Genomic DNA, 27,622 nt, shown 5'->3' on the forward strand with positions numbered 1-27,622 from the left:
CTCGCAAAAAGATACTATGGACCATTCAAAATTGTTAAGAAGATTAGCAGTGTGGGTTACCAATTGAATTTGCCACCAACTTCTAGAATTCATCCAGTTTTTCACTATTCACTACATAAGCCATATCATCCTTCTGATATTGAAGTCCCACCTAACCTACCAGCATCCTCTGAAGGAAATGAACCTCTCATCACTCCTCTGGAAATTTTAGATGCAAAATGGGAAGAGACACCGACCAGCAACAATAGGTGATTACTAGTCTTGGTCCAATGGGCAGGTCTAGCCCCGAAAGATACCTCATGGGAACAATGGGAATCACTCAAAAGCAGCTACAACCTTGAGGACAAGGTCGTTTTGGAAGCATACGGGGATGTTATGAACGCAGAACCAACACCAAGAATAGAGCAACACAAGGAATAAGAAGAAGCAGGGGCAAAAAGGAGAATCATCAGACTAAGGTACCTAGATGACTACACACCCCCAAATGAGGACAGCAGCCACGTCAGCAAGGTTGTAGAAATTTGTCGTTAGAAAAAGTTGTACCACGACCTCAAGGCAATCAGTACATTTTCTCAATTTCTCAATTCCTCCAAGGCTCAGAAGAAGCCAAAATCTGTTAGAATTAAATTCTAGAATGATCATAGCTAAACAGCTTATAAATAAAGGAAGAATGTAATTCAACAGATAAGCAAAAATAATATAAACTTTTTCCCTTCTCTTTTTTGTTGCTCTGGAGGCCCTAGACCTCGAATTCTAAGAATATTGTGGTTGAGCATAACAGCTTACTAATTTCCCACGTTAATCCGCAATTTTCTTGTACTATTGTTAATGTTCTATCCGAGGTGGCCATGCAGAGATTTTGGGATTAAATGCCGTTTTGCTATTGCTTACAAAAGCTAAAAATGCTTACACATGCATGAAATTTCAAATATTTAAGATAAAATAAGTATGAAAGGTTAATTTATTTAATGATTAAATAAAACTAATCAATATGTAATTCACGAAGCATCACATATGCACTTGAATAATCCTTAACTAATGAAATAAAAATAATAATAATAAAAGCATTGTCTTTCCACCTCATCCCCGTGGATCTTTAAAAGTTAAAACACACGTATGAAATGGGATTTAAAACTTAAAAAGGAGTAGCGAAAATGGAGAAGAACGAGGACCCAGCTGAAGGTCACCAGTGGAACATACTCCGAGTTTTGATCCTCATGGAAAAGGACTTTAGTCGCGTCAAATCCATTATCTAATCATTGCTTCCCCCACTAAGGCCCGGAGCTTAAAACGTGGATTAGTGAAAAACAGGTATTAATATATATTAGGTTTACTCTTCTAATATATATATTAGGTTTGACCACCAAATATAGGGGCAAATGGTCATTCGCCAAAACCACCACATCACTTTGAAGTAAAAATAATAAATAAAAATAAGAAAATCAATAAGTAATTTAGAGGGATTTGATACCACTTGAGCCACTAATGCTTTCAAGAAAGGGAATGTCTGCCGAAATTGAGGTAAAACATGCTTGATAAAATTTAAACTTGACATTAGCCATTAAGCTGGAGATTTAACCATGAAATTTGAAAACTAATGCATGTATTAATAATGCTCAAATAAATACGTTGTCATTTAGGGCCAATTATAGTTTTTTCATAGAACAAAAACTTTTTCAAAAATTAACTACAGTTAAAAGTTCTTCATTTGTTTATTTCAAATTTCCAAAATAATCAGAAGTTGAAAAAAAAATCAAAATTCTTATTAAAATCAAAAGCTATTTTGAATAGCCTATCGTAAATAATCAACTTTTTTATAATTTTAAAATAGCATAAATTCAATTTTTATTTTTTAAAATTTCTAAAAAAATGATAAATTATTTTACATAAAAAAACACATTTTTTAATCTATAAGAAACTGACTCTTAATCGTGAATTGTTAATATATATATATATATATATATATATATATATTAAAATTATTTACTTTTGGTGATAATTATTTTAAATTATATTTATTTTTAAAAAAATTGATTTACAATATAAAAGTCTTTATATTCATGTATATCAAATAAAAGTTAAAAGAAAGGGAAGACATTTTAAAAAATGGTTGATGTTACTTGAACTCAGCTATTGCCCTAAAAATATATATAGTCCCTTTGGCTTAGCTAGACAATAGAAGATGGGGAGTTTGATGAAGAGTGTGGCAGTGTTGACCGAGTGGCAAACCATCACCCAACAGACAAATCCCTGTTTGAACGGGACAGCATGAAGTTGGTGCCTTGGTGTCGATCAATTTACGTGTAACACACATTTCCGTTATATGAATTCTCCTATGCTCTGCCCAAAAAACCACAATGGCTTTGGAGATTGTGGCTTGTGGGGTGGCTCCACCGTCGCCACCACCGGTTCAATTTGCCTTTTGGATACACCTACTTGTCATACAATTAATATATATCTTCTCAATTTGCAAATAACGAGATTCCTTGGTTGTATAATTTTATTATATCTTCTCTTTAAAACTAGGTGTTTTTAATCAAAGGGGGGGGGGGGGGGGGCTAGTTTGAAACTTCAGTGCATATAACCATTTCATCAATAAGCTCGTATTTTTATGTATTATGAAATTAATATTTTAGAGCAGTGTTATATATAATTTTAGAATGAGTTTTTTTTTTATCAGCATAGAATGAGTTTGTATTAATACGAGTGTGTAAATCAATTAATACGAATTGAAATTATTTTAAAATAATAAATAATCTTAAATTTAAATTATAGAAAGGTTAGGTTAAATATGAAAAACCTTTCTACCCATAATAGTTGCTGTCTTTTTTTTTTTTCTTAAAACAAAATCATTTAAAATTAAGGAGCCGTCATTTAAAATTGAGAGGTTACAACAAAACCTTAACCTTCTCATATCTTGAATGATCACCACTCACCAGGCAAATTGATGAGTAATCTCATGCCCTCATAAGGAATAAAAGGTGTGATTTCAACAATATAAAGAGGACAAATTGTATTGCTAGTGTGTAAAAGTTTTTACCCTATCAACCACTCAATAATAATATTAATCTATATCTTTAGTATAATTAAGAGAAATAGTTATAATTTTCTGAATAAAATATGGTAATATAATTAACACAAACCTTAAAGAATGCCGGTTTAAGTGTCCCTGTAAAAAATTCTAAAAGCAAAGCACGAAATTATAGCAAATCTAAGTAACTCTTGAAAGTATATGTGATACCTTAATAATCATCACTGAAAACGTCTTTCCTAATCTCAACTCTACTGTCAAAATGCAAAGACTCCTTCCAATGCCCAAACTTCCATGATTGGAAGTTTAGACAAGGTTTTGAAGATGCAACATACTATTTATAATCAATCATATACCTACAGGCTACATATACCTAAATAGTTGGTTAATGTTAATTTTAGAAGTTAAGACTTAAGAGGCGGAGGCGCGGCGCCCAGTTCAATTCTGGTGTTGATATAGCGAGGGTATTTCTATTAAAAAATAAATAAACTAACATCTAACCTAACCTCGATAACCAAATTTTACTAGTTTCTGAAATTGTCTAATTTTTAGTGTGTTTGCATAACACTGAGAAACAATTCCACTCCTTAAAATCATGGTTGTGCCATTAAAAAGTAGAAATAATTATTTATTGTTTTACCTTCATTATGAAATAATAATTGATTATTTTTCACCGTGAACCTTATGTCTTCCATATCAATTACAAGTTTGATTTATTTTTTAACAGTTATATATATATATATATATATATATATATATATAACTATATAGTTATAATTACTCACTTGAAAAACTTGTGTGTGGGTCCTTAAAACTCACAATTTTTTGCTATATTTTTGTTAAAAGTTATTATCTACCGTGTAAACTTGTAAATGAAATTTTAGTCCTTAAATGTATAAATAATAATTTAATTTCTAAAAGAAAAAAAATTCAGCTTGAGTCCTTGATTGTGTAAAAATTGCAATAGGTAATTAAGTTTAGGTAAATAATTATTTTCATCCCTAAATGTGTAGCGTGTTGATAAATTCATTTTCGAAAGATGAATATTCAAATTTTAGTTTTCTGAAAGTAAAAAAATGCAACAAATTCATCTATATGTTAACTTGTGTTCATTACCGTTAATGAAAAAGTTCACGTGACACATTCAAGGACAAATTTGTCAGCGCTTTACACATTTATGGACGAAAATAACTATTTATCCAAAATATAATTTAATCTTCATCTTCTTTCATTTTTAATTGTTGTAAGCATAACATTACAATAAACACAAAAAAATAGGAAACCAAGTATAAATTAGAACAAACATAATGATAAATATAATATTGATTAATAAACATAATTTGTCTGTTGCTCTGAAATTTCCAAGCAATAGACAGATTATGTTAATTAATCAATATTATGCTTATTATTATATTTATTCTAACTCATGTTTGTTTTCATATTTTTTAAGTACATATTGTAATGTTATGCTTGTAACGATTAAAAATGAGAAAAAAATGAAGATTAAATTATATTTTTGGTAAATAGCCATTTTCTTTCTTGAATGTGTCGAGTGCTGACAAATTCGTCTCTGAATGTGTCGAGTGCTAACAAATTCGTCTCTGAATGTGTCATGTAGGCTCTTTCGTTAACGGTAACAGATATACAGATTTGTCGCATTTTTTTCACTTTCGAAGAGTAAAATTTAATTTTTTATCCTTCATGGACAAATTTGTCAACACTCTACACAAGAAAGAAAATGATTATTTACCTATTAAATTTTGTGAGATCATTTTATCAATAATTATCATGTTTTATGACCAATTTGACATTAAATTATATTTTTAAAGATTAATTTATCATTACATTATAAATTTTAAACATCAATTTATCATTAAGTTATATAGAACACAATTATCAAATTCAATATTAAATTAAAATTTTTATTTTCTTACGAACTAAATTGTCACCGATTTAGAAATTAAAATAATCATTTATCATGATCGTTATCTTTATCTATCTATCTATCTATCTATCTATCTATCTATCTATATATATATATATATATATATATATATATATATATATATATATATATATATATATATTTATTAGTATGAACATTTATCTCTTTATTCCGTGGAATTTATAGTGGATAAACTATTGATAAACATTAAATCTTAGGAATGCCAAAGTGACGAATTGATATTTGAAAGGTAGATGGACATTGAATTCAAATCGCCACTTATAAAACCTATTTTTCCTTTTGCTTTGAACTTTCCATTTTTAGCTTAGATGAGTGGCACAACAGCAAAGTTCTTTAGGCCGCATCTCCTTTTAGATGTTAGACACAAAGATTGGGGAACATGTTCTATAATTAAATTGTCCCGAGCCTTGAAAAATAGAACCATATGCTAGATGCTTTGAACATTATGATTTAATACTTTCAAACGATATGCTCAAATGTGTAGAAAAAACGATACTTTCAAACGATATGCTAGATGCCTTGGACCTTGCTTCTTCGTACGCTTGCTTGACAATATGATAGAAAGGAAAATCCATGTTATTTATTTGTAGAAAAAAAATACTCATCCTTATAGTTACACATATTTTACCTTATAATTTCTTAACTTAAAAATGATCTCTTTTAGTTTTTTTAAAAACATTATCAGATTTTCTTAGTTCCTATCATTACACATATTTTACCTTTAGTCATTGTCATTTTTAACAGTAAAAATTATAAGGAATTGTACCAGATTAAAAATGATATTTTTTAAGTATAAGAATTAAAATGTAAAGTTTATATAATTAAAGGATAAAAACATGTACATTGAGATCCAAAGGTCTTGGTATAGTAGTAGACTCCCAGCTAGGTGAGCTAGCATGTTTAAGCATATTTTTGGTATCCATAATTTTCTTTCATTTAGATTTAGACCCTATATTTTAAAATCTTTATTTTTGTTCCAATAATTTTAAGTTTTATTGTGATCTTTACTACAAGCAACATGCCAAAACACGTGTCCTGCAAGTTAGACCATCTGAACAAAATGTCTGCAACACTAAAGGGGTTGAACACTAATACGATAAAACTATAGGGATGAAAATCAAATCGAAAAAAAGTTATAAGAACTAAAAGCAAAATTATATGTCTGATAAAAATTCATAGTATCATATTACTGAATATATAGCATGAAAAAATTCAAAATAAAAAATACCCCTTCCATTTAACATAGTTGGGATATGTATACCCAATAATCTCAACCATTCAATTATTTGAAAAATGTATTGTATAATTTTCTTGAATTAGTTTAGTTGATTAATTAATTGTAAGATATAAATTATGTGTGCATTAAAATTTTAACAATGCCTTATTTCCTTAGTCATTAACTTCCTTATCCCTTATCCCTTTTTCCTTTTTCTTTTGTAACAGCTAGTATAAATCTCTATCCCTCCCTTGAAAATGAAAATAAACACGGGTGCCCTACTGAGACAAAGTTATAACAAACAGGTCAAAATCTAAACGACTATTGGGGCCAGATAATAAAGTCACGCCTCTTCCCAAAATATAAGTTTTGTATTTTATTATTTTTTTCTTGACATAAAATTATTTAACCCAATAAGTTTATGGAGTGATTAGACATCATGGACTCATATATTATTGGGATGATGTATTTAGTAAAAAATCTTATATTGAATTCTCATCCTACATGAAAATCCTTCAAATCAACGACAATCATAATATAATAAATAAAATTAATTTTTGTGTCAGTTGGTTAGGAATACCTAAAATGAGGAAAAAAAAGCTATAAAACTATTTAATTTTTAAAATAACTAAGAACAAAAAAAAAAAAAAACTATCCTCCCCCTAATTTCATCAGGCCTGGTTCAGGTGACCGGGATGCTGATCTGATTGGTACAAACTAACAATATTTTGTAATAAAGATGCTGAACTCATCCTCCAAATGGTTTGAAGTGTGGAATGAAAATAACCCAAAGAAATATCATGTAAACACCCGTATTGGGAGTGTATTTTTAATTGTCCCCGGCAAATAATGTATGGAATGTGTGGAACTCACTTTGGAAAATAAAGATACCAAGTAATTAAAGATTTTCATTTCGAGAGTCCTGCACAATGTTTTAACTGTGACTGTGAGAAGCTATTTATTGCAACGTGACATCCCTATCGGTGATGAGACAATTATGCATCTGAAGCTTTATGCCCATTCTCTATTAAGTGTTTGGATCAGATCCCACCTCATGACTCTTTTGGAATATCTTCCTTTCCTATGGTTCTTATGGATAAATTGAAAAGACTTAATTAGGTTATTTTTTAATGAAAGTTGGCAACGTATTTTTGAAAATTTATTATATTTTAAAAATATAAAATAAAAGAAGGAAGAATTTGTTATTTCAGGAGTATAAATATTTTTTAATTATCCTAACTGATATCCAAGTTGTTTTTAACAAGAACTGGGTTTTATAGGAGGAAATTAGAAAAATACTTATACTACTCCTATCCAAGTTGTTTTTAACAAGAACTGGGTTGAATCTATGTATGATTCCCTCATAAAATGTTAAGTTCCTAAGAGAGAAGGTTAAATAAAAAATAATAATCAATATTTTTAAAATTTCTTAAAGTGACAAAAATAAAGTAATGCAAACGAGGTTAACCCGAACCCGATGTTCAATGTGAATTTGGTTGGACAGGCAAATCCCAGGTTCACTCTTTATACTAAAGTAAGTATAATAATCTGAAGCCGTTAAGGTTGAAAGCACCTTTTCGGCCTATAAAAACAGAGCACCTTTCATTCACTTCACTCCTTCCTTACAAATCACAAACACAAAGTCTCATTCACTTTGATCTCCAATTTTTTTCAGAAACCCAAGAATCAAGTCAAATTTGGGTTTCATTTCTCTCTCTCTCTCTCCCAATCACACTGATAGAACCTGCTAGCTAGGTTTGGTTACTCCAATCTCCCTCTGCTTTTCTTCACCTTTTCTGTTTTGTCCACGCATTCCAACATTAAAAAAATTGGTCCCCGTTCATTTATATATGCAATATCTGGTTCAACAGTAAAAGGGTCTTTAAATTTTATTTATATATAGTATCAGAGTAGCCTCTGAGGAAGTCTGAACCAAGAGAAAGATAACACAGGCCAACTTGGAATACCAAAACCAAAAAAAGCCTCAAATTTTGAGTGAGTGAGTTCTTTCTTTTTCCTTCTTTCTCTGTTCTTTCCTGCTTTTGCGGCTTCTCGCCGCCTTTGCCGTTTGGTTCTGCCTTTTTTCTGCGCCAATTAGTGGCGCGCATTAAAGCGGTGCGTCTTTTATTATATATAAAACTCTCCCCAGTTTTCAAGTTCCACTACTCAGCAGCACAGCAGCAACAACAACAATAACAAGTGTGTACTGTGTAGTAACTTAACTTCATTCACTATCTCATTGCATTTAAAGCTGCCTTTGCCATTTCCATGAATAGAATAGAGAATTCTTAGGCATATGAACATTTAGCCCATCTCTGCCACTGACTCTGCTCCACAGCATTCAATTATAACAAAGACCATTTTTTTTTTTTTGGTTTTGGAAAATAGGCAGAGTCATAGAGAGATAAAGGGGCTGCTTAAATTTTCAGCCTTTTGGAGAAAGAGACATTACTCACATACTCACTCACCACCGAGGTTAGTGGAAAGTGTGATAGATAGATATCTGCATTGGATTTTCTAATTTCTTCTGTATAGTTTGGCCACTTTTTCTTTGTAATTTTCCTAGTCTCTTTTTGTGTGGTGGGATTTGTTGTTTTTTTTTTGTGAAAAAGGCTGCAAAGGAATTTTCAGTGATCTGGATCTGGGGTGGTGTGGTGTGTGTGTTTTTTCTTCTTGGCTTTCGTTTTCTGGGGTAGTGTTTGATCTCTCTCTTTTTTTTTTGTCTCATTAAGTGTACTTTTTTTATGTGTCTCAGATCCATTTTTTTGCGAAGAAAGTTGAAGAAAAAAATGGAAACAATGTTGCCTCCGAACCAAGCAGAGGAAGCAATAGTCACAACAAGCCTTAACGAGACAGAGAGTGAAGTTGGTATGAGGGAAGAAGAGAAGGAGTTGCAACAACAAGATCACTCCATGTTCAACATCAAGAGCTTCCTCTGGCATGGAGGCTCTGTTTGGGACGCATGGTTCAGCTGTGCTTCAAATCAAGTAAATTCAAAATCACCACAAAAAAAATAGAACTTCATAAAAAAATGTCTTTTTTTAAACTTCTATGATGATGTCTAATGAATTGGTGTTTTAGGTGGCTCAAGTGCTGTTGACACTGCCCTATTCTTTCTCTCAACTGGGCATGCTATCAGGAATCTTGCTTCAGATTTTCTATGGAATCTTGGGAAGTTGGACAGCGTATCTAATCAGTGTCCTCTACATGGAGTACCGTACCAGAAAGGAAAAAGAAAATGTCAGTTTCAAGAACCATGTCATTCAGGTATTCTCATTCTGCCACCACTGCCTCCTAATAATCTCTTTCTCACAATGTCTAAGGTTCTAAATTGTCTTCGTAGTTTCATGGCAATCTTAGATATTGCGAGAAGTTACAGACAAATACAGCTAATGTGGCTACAATTGTGGTTGCGATGCGGTTGACAAGAGTCCAAAAATCTACAATCACAGCCAAAATTTCAGTTGCAAACCGTTATTTAAAACTTAGGATAAGACCTTGGTAGAAGTATATAGGACTATTTCACACTGACTAATTACAATGTGTTTGAATTAGCTTTGAAATCACAGAAAAATTGTGTTTTTCAATGCTAAAATTTTAAAGCAATTATGTAATAACTTTCGTTTCAAAGTTAATTGACGTTGGATTCAACTGCTTTTCGAACACAAACGAAATAGTCTAAATTGAAACTCACTGCACTGGATTTCATTATTTCAGTGGTTTGAAGTGCTTGATGGGTTACTGGGTCCGTATTGGAAAGCGGTGGGGTTAGCCTTCAACTGTACTTTCCTCCTCTTTGGATCTGTGATTCAGCTTATAGCATGTGCAAGGTAAAGAACCTTTCTTAATTTCTGCAAAATAATCAAATTGGGGGCAATCTTGTATAGGTTTGTTCTGATTACACAACATCTTTTGCACTTTTTTTGGTTCCTGTTGCAAAAACAGTAACATCTACTACATAAATGACCACTTGGATAAACGAACTTGGACTTATATCTTTGGAGCTTGCTGTGCCACCTCTGTGTTCATACCTTCTTTTCACAATTACCGTATTTGGTCTTTTCTGGGACTTGGAATGACCACTTACACTGCTTGGTACTTGGCAATAGCAGCCCTTATTCATGGCCAGGTAAATCGTTAATTCTGAACCATCCAATTACAAATTATACAAATTATTGTTATATAATTTTTAAAGAAATTATCATAAATGTCAATAAAATTATTATATTTGGTAAGTTGTGATTAGATTTCAATATAAAATTATCTTACACTATGAGTGGGTATTCTATTTTTTCTCATTATTATATGATTTTGTATTAAAAGTTTATATTAGTGTAACATCAATAAATAACATAATATAGGCTTTTTAAACATACTTGACCATGTGTGTATAAATTACTAGATTCTAATTTTATTATTGTTTTTAATGAGTATTTTATTAGTGTTTGAAAACATCGTTGTATGCTAGGATAATATTTTTGTGTGTGGAAATATTATGGCAGGCAGAAAATGTGACACACACGGGTCCAACGAAGCTAGTGCTGTACTTCACAGGAGCCACCAACATACTGTACACGTTTGGTGGACATGCAGTTACTGTGTAAGTTACCCCTTTGGAATAAATGGTCTAATTATTAACACCTAACTTAGAGACATAAGTATAAGTATAATTATGATAAGTGATGTTATAATACATAAACAAAATATAAAAAATAATAAATATTGATAAATTATATGATATGTGAAAGTTTCTAAATATTACCACTTTCACTTTTACCCTTTTCATCATCCATACATGCTTTGTTCATCTCTTTCACTCGTTTCTTCACAGCTTCTATTAGCGGCTTTTTGCCGGTCATTTTGGTTTACGAGACCTTGGGACAAAATGATGCAAAATCACCTTTTGGGAAAGCTTTGTTCATTCATCTTTCTATATCTTGAAAGAAAGAATACTAGAAAGGAAGAGATATACTACTACTATTACTAGATTATAAGATTCATTTTAAAAATGTGTATTGTGAGCTACATGTGTCATTAGGCTCCAAGAATCACTATAGGTTCCAATATACATCTCATCATTAATTGTCTTTCAATCATAACATTTGTTTCCTTATTCTTATTTTATGGTTAATCACAGTTGCTGAAAGGATTATAAAAGACAATGGTGTCCTATTTTACTAATGAGACAGAGTGTAAGAACATTATCATACTAAGATATAATTAAATAATGTCTCCACTATGAAAATCCTACAGTTGAATGGTCATTGCTTTGCTGCTTTTGTCCTTTATTAAATCCAATTATCTAAAGCCTTTAAACTTTGTAGAAGTAAAAATTTACAGCCCCCAAAATTCCGAAGTTCAAAAAACAAGATATATTAATTATTCACACAATAAATTTATACTTTTCTTTTTTTTTTTTTTTATAAAATTTGTGCAAAAATGTGATGTTTCAAATAAAATTATGTGATGGGTGGCTCACATTGTCCTTTTGTCTGCCCCCACAGCAGTCTAGTAAAACAAAGTGGCAATGGAGGCAAGAGAATCACAACCTACTTTTATTTATTTACCCGTTTTTAGAAATTCCAATGTCCCTATTATTATTATTATTATTATTATTATGATTATTCCTTGATCCTTGAGTTGAGTGTAAAGTAATGAAGAAACGAGTGACAAATGTTGCAGAGAGATTATGCACGCCATGTGGAAGCCACAGAAGTTCAAGTACATATACTTGCTGGCCACTTTGTACGTTTTCACACTAACGATTCCTTCTGCTGCTGCCGTTTACTGGGCTTTTGGTGATGAACTTCTCAATCATTCCAATGCATTCTCTCTCCTCCCCAAAAATCGATTTCGTGATGCTGCTGTAATCCTCATGCTCATTCACCAGGTAAATTTTTCTATCGTTCATGCAATTTTTTGTATATTTTGGTACATAATGTAACCATTTTAATTCAATAGTCCTAAGTCATAAATGCTAGTATTTTTGTTATTTTAATTAAAAAGGGTAAAATGATGCACAAGTAAATGAAGCTATAAATAAATGAATCCTTTGATACCATTTTACTTTATCAGCTTTTACGTATTAGAATTTGATATTAAATGCTTATTTGGATTGTATTATTTAATAGATTAGTGGATTCTTATATAACTTGTCATGTAGTAAATAGAGAACAAAAAAACTAGTCACATTTCAATTCAAGAGTCTAGGTCATAACAACTTGTATTTTTGTTTTTTTTATTTAAATGGGTAAAAAATGCACAATTAAATGACTCTATAAATAAGTCCTCTGATACTATTTTACTTTTTTATTAGTTGCCACGTATTATAAAATAACATTAAATACTTATTTGGACTGTAATAATCAATAGGTACTTTATATAATTTGTCATGAGTAAATAGAAAAAAAAAATGTACCAAATAAAATAGAAAACAAAAAACTAGTCATGTAAACCCTTGTTACTGTAATCCTTATGCTCTCATTCACCAGGTAAATTTTTATCGTTCACGCAATTTTTTGTATTTTGGTACAAAATGTAATAGCCATTTCAAGAGTCTAAGTCATGACTACTAGTAGTATTGCTGTTTTTTGTTTTAAACGGGTAAAATAATGCACAAGTAAATGATGCTATAAATAAGTCCTCTGATACTACTAATGTTTTTTTTTTATATAAGTAGTTACTACTACCTAGAAAACTAGTAATAAATGCTTATTTATAATCTGTCATGTAGTAAATACAAAACAAAAGTCTTGTCACGTAAAGTCTTGTTGCAATAAATGTTATTTTGAACGGTAGTAAAGTTTATTTTATTGTTCGCAAGAATGTCTGAGCATAAAGTTGAATCATAGACTTTTGGGGGGTAATTAAACTTCCAGTCTGATCTTTTGGGCAATGTTAAATTCATACCGTACATTCCAAATCAATTTTGTGTCGTGTTTTTCTGATGTATGTGAAATTACTCTGATCTTTGTACATTCCAAATCAATTTTGTGTCGTGTTTTTCTAATGTATGTGAAATTACTCTAATCTTTGTATATATCAAAATCAATTTGCATTAACTATGTTGTCCAAAACCACTATTCACAAAAGTGGCAAAACACAGCAAATAAAAAATGCCATGGTTCACCCCCTTATGATGATTTTGTTAAATACGTAATTGACGGGAGAAAAAGGAAACATTTGAGTATGGATGAATAATAGAGAAATTCTAACTAACTCCAAATATTGAATGTGGGTGCATGCAGTTCATCACATTCGGTTTTGCCAGTACTCCACTGTACTTTGTCTGGGAGAAGGTAATTGGGATGCATGACACAAAGAGCATTTGCATAAGGGCACTAGCAAGGTTGCCAGTGGTGATACCCATATGGTTTTTGGCCATAATCTTCCCTTTCTTTGGGCCCATAAACTCTGCAGTTGGAGCTCTTCTCGTTAGTTTCACAGTCTACATCATCCCCGCCACAGCTCATATGCTCACTTACAGAAAAGCCTCAGCAAGACAGGTATAAAATCATTCAATATTTTTTGTACACTTCTATGGCTTCTAAGTTCTAACTCACCTTATTTACATCATAATTCATAGGGTATGTTAGAGTATAGTGACACTTGCATAGGCTGTTTCTTCATGAAGTCTATGCTAACTACATAAAGATGAACACAGGTTCATTTATAAAGTATAAACACTTTTATTTTGCTCAAGGATCTTGTTAATCAGTATACTAAAGGTATATGTGAACACATTTAAAAATCATAAAAATCACATTTTTACGGGTACCAATAAAATTCTTTCCTCTTTCCTCTTGTAGCACTTGCCCTTACACAGGCATTAACAAAGATCTGATCATGTTATCTTATTTATTAATATGATTAATATGATGTGACAATATGATAAATCTTATTGAATATATGTGTGAAAATATTTTATACATGATAGAGTGTGAAATTGAACTCTTTTTAAGATGATGAAGAAAAACAAAAGTTTGATAGTTGGTACATAATTTGCTGAAAGGTTAGTGCACTACTGAGGTTAACATAGGTGAAATGTATATGTGAAAAACAATATTAATTAACTCTTTTGAATGTTTTGGTGGCATTATTGTAAATATCTGAATCTAATAGAGGGTATGAGTGTCATAGTGCATCTGGACATCCGCGTTTGGATGGGGACTTCGTATCCCACTATTAAATTAAAGTGGCCTGTGCACGCACAGTCTCAGAGAGAGAGAGAGAGAGAGAAACATATGGAAAGGGTGAGAGAGCAGAAAATGTACAAAAGCATTTAAGGCTTGGATTTGGAAACATTAGGAGAAGAATTGAGGACTGGTGAGAGGTCATTTTCGTTCAGTTATTTGCAACAGTCAAGAATATCGTACTATGCCTCTCTTGAGCTGGCGAAGTTGATTGATATCTTAAACTCCCCCCAATAATTCAAATTAGGCCAACATTAGTGGGGAAAAATTGGAACATAAACTCATACCTAAACCTGGTGTTGATGTTGGTCATGCTCAGTTATTATATTGTTTAATTAATTCCTATTATACTATACATTTTATTGGAAAAATAGATTATGTACCGACAACATGTGGATCTTGTACTTTTTTCTTTTGTAATTTTTAGTACCTATGGTGACTTAATGAAATTATTATTATTGCTAATAAAAAATGTATTGACAACGTAAAATAGTTTCATAGGACTATTCAATCACAATTTGTTATATATAATAAGTTTTTTTATTTTTATAATAATTATTTAAAAATTATAATAATGATAATTTTTGATTTGTTGATGGTGTAAAAATTTAGATTATAGTATATAGTCATTAAACTTTGGACATCATTATTGTTCCTATTTTGGGAATTTTGGGAATAATGCAATGGACGTATAAGTAGGGTTCTCCACAGTACTCCTCAATAATGTGACATTATTTGCTTTGTTTTCTCAGAATGCTGCTGAGAAGCCTCCTTTCTTTATGCCAAGCTGGACTGCAATGTATGTCTTTAATGCATTCATTGTGGTGTGGGTTTTGGTGGTTGGGTTTGGGTTTGGAGGATGGGCCAGCATGACCAACTTCATTAGGCAAATTGACACATTTGGGCTCTTTGCCAAGTGCTACCAATGCAAGGCCCCAACTCCACCACCCATGGCAGCAGCACCACCCCCTCATGCTCAACATCATCACTGAGTAGTACAACTCACTCATGACTCACCACTTCAACAACATAATAGAGTTCAGCTGAAATCATAGTTTCATTAATATTTTGTATCATACATGGGCAATCTTAGTAACACTCCCCTTTAATTTGATGTGTGCCGGTTGTGTTTTGCTGCAATTTTCTTTTCTTTTTCTTTTTTCTCTTGTTACACTATATAGGTTTTCCTTTTCTTTTTCCCTTTAAGATTAGTTGATTAAAATTTTAAAAAAAATAGTGTGGTCACTGGGTATGATTCCTTTGCTATAAATGCATCGGCTAATTAAATTGCTTATGTTTTGGTATCTTCCCCCATTTTTTGTTTTGGTTTGGAATTTGATAGTATGAGACCTTGTTTCAAATTTCTTTGTATTCATAGATTCTATCCCATTATAACTTTGCATATTTCCAAAATATGCCACTTTAATCCTACACTTCAATTCAATCTTATAAATAGAGCGTGGACCCGTTGCATATTCACATGGGATGCATGTGCGTTCTTATGCTTCTCTGCCTCATGTGCGAGCGATATTTAGTGTTTAATATTATTTATTTGTATTTATATTATATGAGAACTGTGCGTTAATCATTCATAATGCATGAACCTCTGCCTTAGCAGCCGAACACCCATATTTTCATGTCATTGGATGTGTCTATTTTGTGTCCCTTTTTATATTATAATTTTTGATGGAAAATGTGAGTGAGCGCATCAGAAACTTGGGTTGGAAAAATACTTGACTAGATTCCCAAAGAAAGGGGGATTTTGTGGATCTTGCTTTACTTGCGGATGGAGCTACTTGACTGTCTAAGTCCTACAACACACTTGATCCCTAATTTGATAATGGGTTGTAAGTAACCAACTTCAGATTATAAAGTAAAATAATTTCAATTGATAATTAGAAAATCAATAGTCAAGATTATAGGCACATTCATAATAAATTATGTTATACATGAATTAATATATCAACTGTTAATTTTTCTTTAATGACTAAAATTACTTTAAAGAAGTCAAAATGGTATTCCCAAGTATAACATGGAGGATAATATGCATCTCTTTAGTTAATGAAAAAACCTATCATTAATTTGTTGATCTTTTAATTCTTTTTTCTAATAGAATTTTAGTAGTGTTTTTACTTGGGTACGAGATTATAAAGTATAATAGTAGTTGTAATTTCAATTGTATTATGATTAAAGAGGATTAGGCTCTTTTAAAGTAAATGTCAAAATAACTAATCTCAATTGTTGATAGCAAAATCAAGTATTGATATTTTAATATATGCATGCTTTGTTATACACTTGTACATGTAATATGTCCACAAGAGATAATCCAGGTTCAGTTGGTTGCGGTGAAATTTTCAGAAACTTCACCGGCTCTGCTATTGGTTGTTTCACGGCTTCTTTGGGTATTCAGAACTCTTTTGTCGAGATAATGGGTGGTGCTATTTTTGCAATAGAGCTTGCAACCTCAAAAGGTTGGAAGAATTTATGGCAAATGTGATCCAATCCTGGTGGTTCAAGCTTTCTCCAATCATATTCTAGCTCCCTGATCTCTCACAAATAGGTGGTATAATTATATAGATTTTACAAAGAGTATGAATTCTTTAGTTGGTCATAAACAGGTGAATATATTCTTGCCTTACATGCTTCTTCTCTTTTTGATTTCTGTTGGTGGAATCACTCACCTTTTTTGGTTGCAGCAAAAATGTATAGGAATAGAATAGGTTTACCTAACTATAATTTCACATAGCTTCCTTCAGCTTGAGTTTTGGTTCTTGTCTCCTGAAGCTGTTCTTGTTTTTTTTGGATTATTGGATCTATTTTCTTGGTGAGTGTCATGGGGTCAATTCTGCAAGGGTGTTAACCTAGTTGAGATCTCTTACTTTGTTGTGAAATCACCTATCAAGGTTTATTTAAAAAAATAATGATTTTTTCATAAACGATTAAGATTACTTAGTTTATCCTCCATAATGACTTGCTTATTCATAAAAGGCTAGATCGAATTATATAAATTGCGTAAAAATACATGTGATGCGTGGTCACGATAAAGATATAAAAACGTACGAAAAGTTAATGTGAAATTAGTTTTAAAATTAATAAATTAAAATGTTTAGAGATTTTAAAATCAAACCCAAAATATTATCGTAGTATCCCGCAAATTGTGGAAGCTTTGCTAAAGTAATAACAACAAACTCAATTGCAGCAAGTTGGGGAAAATTTTATCCAATAATAACACTGGAACTAAAACTTGTATTTCAAACACAGAAAATGAAATGAAGATTAAAAATCAATCTTTTTTTTATAGGAACCACGAGTGAGAGCCAAGCTGAATCTTTTAAGGGAATTGAAATTGAAATTGCATAGCAATGAAATTAAAATTTTAGTGCCACTAAAGAGTGAGGATGAGGACCACGAGTAAAATGAGTCACCATGTTAGGAACACCACGAGCAACGAAATTAAAATTGAAATCGGAATCAGAATCGGAATCGTCAAACTTCTTCAGTTGGAATTAAAATCGTGTATCTATAAAATTGAAAAAAAAACCACCAGTAAAATGAGACACTAAGACACCACGTTAGGAAGACACGACATTCATGCATGCCAATTGCACGAAATATCATGTGTATCAGTAAGCATTTTATTTTTTATATCTATGCTTCTTAATAACAAATTAAGACCACGGTTCAGTGTAATAATGATTAATTAGTCCATAATACAATTTTGTAGAGCCCCCGATTAAGTTGTGTTTGGTAGAGTTGCTTCTTTAAAACCTTTCAAGGGAGTCTGTAAAAAAAACCTTTCAAGGGAGAGTTAATCGAAATATAAAGGTAAGGCTTCAAAATTCCATTTTTCTTTTATTTAATAATAACCATTGATGATGTTAGGTAATAATAAATTAAAATTTAATCAAATTGTAATGATTGTAGTCCAATCATAAATTGATAGGTAAACTGATTTATTTTCATAATAAAGTTTTAAAATTCATATCAAAAGTGTATAAAAAAATTGAACTAATATATTAATTCCATAGTGTAAGCAATTATGTGTTTTATTTTGTCATTATCTAACCGGAGCAAACGATTATCAAGTGTGGGTTCCAAATCTGATCAGTAACGATTCTAGTGTTCACACATTAATTCTTCTCTTCACTATTAGGGAACTGTTTGGGGCAAAATGCTAGGGCACCTAACAATTTTTCGAAATGCCGAATGATATTTTCGGTTATAAATAACAGGAGGAATTTTTTATTTCTGCAGTGTTATTTTTTTTCCGTAAAATCTCCGTCACGTAGTGTAAGTTACTTTTGTTAAGGATAATTTCGAAACGTATTAGGTCTCCAGTGGTGTAAGTACATTACTAAGGAGAATACAGTAAATTTTGGTCGATTTTCGTTATCAGAGAAGAAGAGGTACGCAAAATATATACGGATTTTCAATCTGTATGATTTTTACGGATCAACAATCCGTATGTCCACATCCATATGTCCATACGGATTTATTTATTTTTTGTTTTATTTATTAGATTATAATTGTTAATTTAATTATTATTAATTTTGTAATTTTTTTGTACTAGTTTTAGTAATTTCAAAAAATTTGCTTTGGTGATATTATTTTTTGATAGTGATATAAAAAAATGTATTAAGTAATTAGAATGGTGAAAAAAGAAATACTAATGATTAATAATTAATTAACATTACATTGCTTAAAAATTAATATACTAATGATTAATAATTAAACAAATTTATATGACAATGATTATGTATTTACATGTTTAATTGGATTATGTATTTTATTGAATGATGTATTTATTAGATTTATATGACATTTTAATGAAAAAGTGCAGTAAAATATTTTTTTTTAAACAACTATATTTGTGTCAATAACAAATGAGGTGATTGTATAATTTGTTGTCATTGAATTGAATTTGTTAAATGTTTTATTAAGATGGATGAAGACCAGTGGATGTATAATAGTATGATGTCTGAAGAAGTTGATATGAATGTTAAAAATGAGGAAGATGCTGGCGTTAAAGTAGAACACGTTGATTGTTCTGATGCATTTAATACTTCTCAGGTATTTGTGTAATTTGTTGTTGTTGGTACAATAATTATATTACATAAATGTTTACTGATGTCAAACCTAATTTGAATTGTGTTATAGTTGTTTGCTAGCCGTGATGAAGTTTTACAATGGACTCGATCATTGGCTCATGACATTGGATTTGTTGTCGTTATAATGAGGTCAAACACCAATATCGGTGTTCGAGGAAGGGCCTTATTTCTATTGATAGCTTGTGAAAGAAATGAGGAGTATAGGCCTAAGAAATATAATTTTGTAAGAACATGCACTGACAGTAGAAAATATGGATGCCTGTTTAAGTTGGGTGCGAAGCCAGTTTCGGGAGGAGAATGATGGATGGTGAAGTTAATTTCTGAGGTTCACAATCACGAAATGACAAAGTCATTCGTTGGGCATCCATATGTGGGTCGACTGACAAAGGATGAGAATATTGTTGTTGATGATATGACAAAGTTCATGATGAAGTCAAGAAAGATTATGTTTACATTGAAGGAGCACAATGACAATAATTATATAACAATCAAATAAATTTACAATGTCAAACATGCTTACCGTTCTTCCATAAGAGGGAGTAACACCAAAATACAACAACTGATGATGCTGCTTAATCGAGATCAATATATTCACTGGCATAGGGTGAAGGATGATAATGTTGTACGTGACTTGTTCTGGAGTCATCCTGATGCAGTAAAGTTAACCAATTCTTGTAATTTGTTTTTTTTATCGACAATACCTACAAAACAATAGGTACAAAATGCCGTTGCTTGATATTGTTGGTCTTACACCAACATGAATGACATTCTCTGCCGCTTTTGCTTACTTGGAAGGAGAACGTCTTAATAATGTTGTTTGGGCTTTACAGCGGTTTTGAGGTCTTTTCATGACAGTTGATGCACTCCCCAGGGTTATTGTCACCGACAGGGATTTGTCTTTGATAAATGCAGTGAAAACTGTATTCCCAGATGCTACGAACTTGTTGTGTCGGTTTCACATTGACAAGAATGTGAAGACAAAGTGCAAAACCCTGGTTGCTCAAAAGAATGCATGGGATTATGTGATGGATGCTTGGGGGAGTTTGGTTGACTTTTCATGTGAGAGTTCTTTTGATGAGTACCTTAAAAACTTTGAAATGGCTTGCTCTCTATGGCCTATGTTTGTGGACTATGTGTGTCAAACATGGGTGATTCCGCACAAAGAAAGATTTGTGAAAGCATGGACCAACAAAGTGATACATCTAGGAAACACAACCACTAACAGGTATCAATATTGTTTTTTGTTTGTGTTCATTTGTTTAAGTGTTGACTTAAATGAAAATGGTGCGGTTGTTTACATGTTGTATATTTCATTTGTAGAGTTGAGAGCTCATTGGTCACTAAAGAGGCTCCTACAAAACTCTGTTGATGACATATGCAGTGTTTGGGAAGCAATCAATAATATGATGACAGTTCAACACACCTAGATTAAAACATCTTTTGAGACAAGTACGCATGTGGTTGGGCATGTGTTTAAAGTAACCTTGTACAAAAAAACTACTTGGCATGGTATTAAGGTACGCTTTAAATGAAATTGATCCTAAGTATGAGTGTGTAGCTTATGCAGGCAAAAAACCTTCACGTTGTGGATGTGTCATGAGGAATACCCACGGTCTTTCATGTGCATGTGAGTTGTTTAAATATGTTGTTAGCTCCATACCACTCAAGACAATCCACATTTTTTGGTGGAGACTTAGTTTTTCAGATCAATGGTTATGTGAGACGCAGGTAACCATAACTGAGGAGATGGAAACCATATCGAAACGCTTTGAGCAGCTCGATGTTTGTGGTAAAGTACATCTGAAGTCAAAGTTGTGAGAAATTGCTTATCCTGATATGAACTCCATGTATCCTCCTCCAGAAAAGGTGAAGACCAAAAAACCGTTAACCAAACAACAAAAGTCAATCAAAACCAATACAGAGACAGAATATTCCAATGTTTGATCAATTTCATCATTGCATCCAGGATTCTATTGAAAACATTATTCATGTCAAAGTGGATGGTAATTATGGTTATCGGACAATAACTGTGTTATTAGGTATGGGTAAAGAATCATGGTCATTGGTGCGCAACCATCTACATAAAGAACTGACAAGCTAGTCCAAAGAGTATATCAACCTAGTTGGTAGCATAGAGAGATTTGAGGAATTAAAGTATTCCCTACTTGTTGACGGATTATCTATGGTGCATAAGTTCATTGTTATGTCACTTTTTCTTAAAATAACCTTTAAGTAATTGTCATTTGTTATTTTTTACATGTAGGTTACCATGGATAAATAGATGAATATTACGGATATGAGATATGTCATTGGTTCACGACACAACGTGATCGTTGTTTCTCTTTCATGATAACAAAGCATGACATTTTTTCATCTTAGAAGTTAGCCGCCACCAGATTCTTCTGTGCATCGCGTAATATGCATTAGTCATGTGTATGAAAATCATTTTGTACAGGTAATCACATAATTATGATGTTAGTATAACTGGTGATACTGTAGTTTGGTATCTTACGTTCTATTTGTTTGTCGTTATCTAACAGGTTTTGCTACGAGACCATTGTCCTTTACCACCAGTGGTGTTGTTATGGAGTACACATTGTCATTTCTCAGGCAAAGCAGTGACCCACTCTGTACATAGGTAGAATGCAGCGTTACACAACTTTGTCTAGACCGAAAACCGAATTTGTTGATTTAGGTGAACTATGAACATAAAATGTTATTAACATTGACGTTTGTGTAAATTATTATTTTGTTGACATTCATAATTTTGTTTTCAATCATTATTTTTAAAAGTTAGAAAATAATTAAAAGCTTTGAAAATAATAATCATACGGTTTCATTCGCTAATGGACACGAATTCAAACATTCCATTAACTTCAACATAGTTGAAACAAAAAAAAAATTGCATGAAAAACTACAATTAACTAATACTAATTTTGCATTGAATCATGTTGTGACCGAGACATGTCGTCTTCCATTTCCATTACCTGTTGACTAAAAACAACAAAAATTTCTGTTGGCCCAAATTATTTTCTTTAGTTAGACTGTACTAAGACCTTTAGCACATCATCGTCAGTTTTCAGCTCAATAATTTCAAGTTTGATAACTTTGTCTGAATACTCATAATGACCAGGTTGTCGAAAAAAAAATCGCCTTACCATTTGTGATTCATGAATACCGTAAGGGGGAATCCCTTGAGGTGCAACTTGCTTGATCAAATCCTGCAGTTCATCGATGGTACATCCGGAATGAATGTCAATTTTTTTTGGATTTTTTCCTGTGAATGAGTAACCGACAAAGTCGTGTTGGCGTTGCATGTTCCACCTCCTGTTGTAATATAGCAAGACATCATGAGTAGGGGTTATAGTGGCTTGAAGTAAGTTTAATATACCATCTGATGTTCTACCAATGGTGTATAATAACTCAATCAGGCCAACACACAACAATTGATGATTACACATTAACATTGTGCTAACATCATCACCGTTTTTCAATTGCATAGATTGAAAGCGAAATTGGTTACCTGCATCTGTGAATGGTCGTTGGTAGTAAATTTCATCCAAATATTGATCATCGGTTAGCTGAAGGGTATTGTGCATTCTACTTTTTAACATTCGAAAACCACAATTGTTAGGTACTCGAATGGGTATTGGAGTGGAACTTTGGAAATAAACATCAGTTTCGTTGTGAATAATCAATCCATTCGGAAAAATAAAAGCTAATCTGGAGTTCACAATCACCTGACTGCTTGTTTCTCCCAAAAATGCAATAGTTTGTTGTAAAATTTGGTTTGTCAAGTTGGTTTGGGAGAGAATGTGTGATTTTTTAGAGTGTTGGTGTGATATATATAGATGGTGTTCACTAAGACTTCTTGAATTTTTTTTAAATAGACATGCACACAGATTCGTGTTTGTGTTGTCAAGTACAACAATGTCGTGTCACGCTTTATGTTGCATCAAACATGACGCAACATTAACGACTAATTAACGATAAACGCATCACAAAAATTTATATCACATAATCATTAAAATTAAAAATTAACCAAATCAACCAAATAAATAAATTATCCACAAAATTAAAAATATTCCAAATAAATAACCAAATGTCACAGGCAAAAAATAAATGCACCAAATAAATAAATTATCCAAAAAATTATAAATGACATATACAAGGCAAAAATAAAACAACTTCAATGACCGTCCATACGCCACCTACGCCTGGATCTGTTACCTACAGTTGGGTGGCCAATGTAGCTTTTTGCGATGCCCTCACATTCTTCAACAACAGTATAGGTTTCTGTTCCTTTGGTCAGGATCCTCAGGTTCAGTAGCCTTTCCAACTTATCACCAATTGATACAAAGTCATCCTAGTAAGTGAAAAAAAACAAACATAACAATTGTTAGTAATAAAATACTAAAGAAAGCAACAAACACAAATACCAAAAAAATATTTTACCACTGCATGTCAAACATGATGCACATCAACGTCTGCCTCATTAGGTGCCGCTGCCACCAGCGATTGCTAATACATATTTGCTTCAACAAATTCTCATATTGTTGAACTAGAGGAACTCTAGGAGGATCTCCTGGTTGCGCTGGTCTTATGAATGGATGCGAGATCATGTAAAACCAACCCATGTAATTTGGTGAGCAGTGGCCAGACACTGCACATAATTGCCCTACAGGTTCAATGTATTCACCAAACTGCATCCATCTATCATCAATTTCTTCAACAGAGAATGAAGACGCAACAGGATGTGGCCGGAAAATAATGAGATGACATCAAATTCTCTAAATAAACGGTGGTCACTGTACGGAATCCAGCACATCGCGTCAAGGATCAGTTTATCCGGACGCCTCCAATACGTGGAAATGGGCAGTGCCTTGCCAGAGGTCCATCGGCATGCACTCGGTCTCCTCTCATCATAATCCTCGGCAGGAACAGCGGAACCAACGGACGCGAAATGCTCGTAGATCCAACACTGAATATATTTTGCAAGCATATTCATTAAAATACACGACAACATATAATATTCAACTTCAATGAAATTTTTTTTCGTAACATCTTAACTAACTTGTAATAGAGTGATATATCCTGCAAGTTGCCTCATCGTGCTCTTGGACGCGTCATTTAAATTATCATACATGTGCACAAGTGAAGCAGTGCCCCAAGCGTAACCCCACTTTGCGTCATGTCACACAGTGCATCCAAGAATACCACGTGCACGTGTGTGACACTCTTGTTAGTAAAGAGGGTGCATCCAAGCAGATGCGACAAATATACTCACATTGCTACAGTCCAGTGACATGCCTCGATCTTCATCTCATACACCTCACGCAGCCACGATAGTCGAACATAAGAGCCATGACACTAAATCGTCTCAACTCTCACCTCTACAGCACTGAACTCGAGTAATTCCACCAACATTTCGATAGCGTCATCGACATGAAGTAGCTTGAAGCTGTGGCACGCCCCTACAACAGATAGATGTAGCAACGACACGACGTCATCCAAGGTGATAGTCACCTCTTCGATGGGCAAATGGAAACTGCTAGTTTCCTTATGCCAACGTTCCACAAAAGCAGACATTAGTCCCCGATGTTAGTCGTCATTTATGACTAACTTTTGTGTTGAAAAGCTTTATGAAAATCATGTCTTTCCCCCAATTTTTGGTTCTTTTTGTAGGTTTGTACATATTTTTAGGTTTAATTTGATTTTTATGCAGAGATATTTCCTTCCATGTGAATTAATGTGTTTGCAACTTCAGTTTCAGGTGAAAAGATGAAGAAATAGAAGGTTGTAGTGGCTGGTCTCTCGCTAAGCGAGGCTTGTGCGCTTAGCGAGAATCATCTGCTAAGCGAGGCACTCAGCCCGCTTAGCGAATCAGGAGAATCTGGAGGAGAATCTGTCAAGCATCTACGCGCTTAGCACATCATCAGCTCGCTCAGGGAGTCGATTGTCTTCTCTCACGCTAAGCGCTCCCAGCTCGCTCAGCAGAAAATCACTAACTCGCGTTTAGCGCGAAAATCGGGCTAAGCGAGCCTTCAAGGACAGAAAGCCCTTAAAAGCTGAAGTTGGCAAAAAAGGAGGGAGCTTTGGCAAAAAACACATAGAACTATTATGTGAGAGACGCAACAACGCAAGGGAGCACCAAAAACCCCAGCTTTCAAGAGGATTCTAGGTTTTAGAGTAATTTGTAGGTTCCTAGAGGTGGAGGAGACATCCCCACCACTGTGTAATCTGTATTTTGCTTCAAAAAAACCTTATTATAGCTGAAAGGTGGTACCTTGCCATGAAAGGCTAAAGCTTTTGTGGGGAATCTTTGTCGAGTCTTAATGTAAATATTATTTACTATCTATTTAATGTTGTTTTGATGTGTTCATTACTTCTATCTGAATTTAATTCTAGCATGCTTTTGGTCTAATCACCCATTTGTGTGTAAAGTTAGGATTTTTAACATTGGAAAATGTTTTGAATCCTTAGAACTGGATAGAGCAGGGTTAGATAACTGTATTATTTGGACACAAAGTGTAGGGACTCTAGTTTTTACTATGCTATGACCTTAATGTTGTTCGGTTAGGCCAAGTTTGACGAGGGATCCAAGATCGAAGTTTCATTAGAATTAGCCCATTCATGCGAGACATCGTTGTTTGGGACAATTGTCCTTAGCATTAAACACAGAAACAACATTAGATAGAGAAAAAATTTTAATTGCATCAAGTTACTCAGTAGAAGGACCCAACGTTTTTAATTCATTTGTTTATCTTTTATATTTAGATAGTTAATTTTGTAGTTATCTTTAGAATTGCAAGTGCATCCTGTGTTTATCTCCATTTCATGATGTATACAAATGTCTACTTATTGAATGAACGCTTTTCTGAATGAAACAAACTCCCTATGATTCGATACTCGGTTCTTACCGTTTTATATTACTTGTGACTCAGTATACTTGCTGATAAATTTCACAGTTGCCGAGAGGTGAAACACCAGTATCTAGGGAACAGACGATCAAAGGATTTAGTCCACTGGTCGCCACGAGATCTTCAATCTCTGAAGTAGGCCTCTCGAACTTAGCCATCTTCCTTCCATGGGAAGATAACTTCAGCTCAGGACGTTCCTGCAAACAATAATATCGATGATGTAAAAAAATTATTAACTAGTAAACTACGTTATTTATGTTTTTTAAAAATTACATACTTCTCCATTACAGACTCTTAAAGTAATGTGATTTTCAAAATCTCTAAGAACTGATGTGTCATGGGGTCCGTCTGGAAAACCCTCAACATCAGTAACAACTTCTTCAACAGGTGCTTCTAGTTGCTCTTCGTTCAATTCCTTTGTGGCCATAGGAGGGTCCTCAACAACACGCTCTTATTGTTGCTGTCTACAGGCCGATGCAGTAGGCTTTCGCTGTTGGGGGCATCATCGTCACTCGTGTCTTTCTTCCCCAAGACTTTTCCTATTGCTCGGCCTAAAGCCCGACCAAGACCTCTAGTTCTAACCATTATCGTGTCTACCATACGGATCACTGTATGGCAAGGTTTATTAAATTTTAATAAATAACTAAAATATTTTTTACCATACATAACAATTATTAATTTTTTTAAAAAAATAACTCACACTCACAAGGATTTTTTAAAAGATTGCAACAAAAATTTTCAGTTTTTTTATTTGAATTAATTTTTTTTTAAAAAAATACCATACGGATCAATTGGCCACAAGACACTGAATTTTTTTTAATAATAACTTAAATAAATTTTACCAAAAATAAAAGAAAAAAAATTTTCAAATAAATTTAAAAAGTAAAAAAAAAAAAAAAACTCATATGGATTAGTAATCTGTATAGGTCATACGGATTACTAATCCGTATGACCCATACGGATCATCAATTCGTATAGATTTTTGTCGGCAATAAGCCATTTTTTCCGACAAAGCTTTAAAAAAACCAACAACAACAACAACAAACACCAAAAATCAATTACATAAAACAATACAATCAAGCAACAACATCACAATAGCAAGAAATCATTGAACACTTCAACAAAAACAACTTGAAAGCGGGAAGAGGAACAAGAAGAAGTACTGAAGAACTGAACAAGAAGAACACCA

The 27,622-nt window shown here is 32.8% G+C and overlaps 1 protein-coding gene across 8 annotated transcripts; it reads left to right on the forward strand.

The window, feature by feature from the left end:
* Positions 1 to 7,774: 7,774 nt before the first annotated feature.
* LAX9 (auxin transporter-like protein 9) lies at positions 7,775 to 15,766 on the forward strand. Of its 8 annotated transcripts, none has more exons than XM_006583568.4 (10): positions 7,790 to 8,412; positions 8,602 to 8,688; positions 8,969 to 9,200; positions 9,295 to 9,480; positions 9,931 to 10,043; positions 10,159 to 10,342; positions 10,716 to 10,813; positions 11,896 to 12,103; positions 13,461 to 13,718; positions 15,158 to 15,766. In XM_006583568.4, the coding sequence occupies exons 3-10, from the start codon at positions 9,003 to 9,005 to the stop codon at positions 15,395 to 15,397; spliced, it is 1,485 nt and encodes a 494-aa protein (XP_006583631.1). In that variant the 5' UTR covers positions 7,790 to 8,412; positions 8,602 to 8,688; positions 8,969 to 9,002; the 3' UTR covers positions 15,398 to 15,766. The 8 variants fall into 8 exon arrangements, with proteins under 8 accessions (XP_006583634.1, XP_006583631.1, XP_040872938.1 ...); XM_041017004.1 differs by having other exon boundaries at positions 7,790 to 8,212; XM_006583569.4 differs by having other exon boundaries at positions 7,790 to 8,208.
* Positions 15,767 to 27,622: the final 11,856 nt, after the last annotated feature.

This window comes from Glycine max, chromosome 7, assembly GCF_000004515.6.
Source record: "Glycine max cultivar Williams 82 chromosome 7, Glycine_max_v4.0, whole genome shotgun sequence".
NCBI classification, from domain to species: domain Eukaryota; kingdom Viridiplantae; phylum Streptophyta; class Magnoliopsida; order Fabales; family Fabaceae; genus Glycine; species Glycine max.

What these genes read in the sequence shown, in the direction of transcription:
- LAX9 (XM_006583571.4), top strand. Translation starts at nt 9,003, where the DNA reads ATGGAAACAATGTTGCCTCCGAACCAAGCAGAGGAAGCAATAGTCACA. An exon ending in TCAGCTGTGCTTCAAATCAA is followed by an intron (nt 9,201 to 9,294) that starts GTAAATTCAAAA and finishes TTGGTGTTTTAG; the next exon opens with GTGGCTCAAGTGCTGTTGAC. An exon ending in CAGCCCTTATTCATGGCCAG is followed by an intron (nt 10,343 to 10,715) that starts GTAAATCGTTAA and finishes ATATTATGGCAG; the next exon opens with GCAGAAAATGTGACACACAC.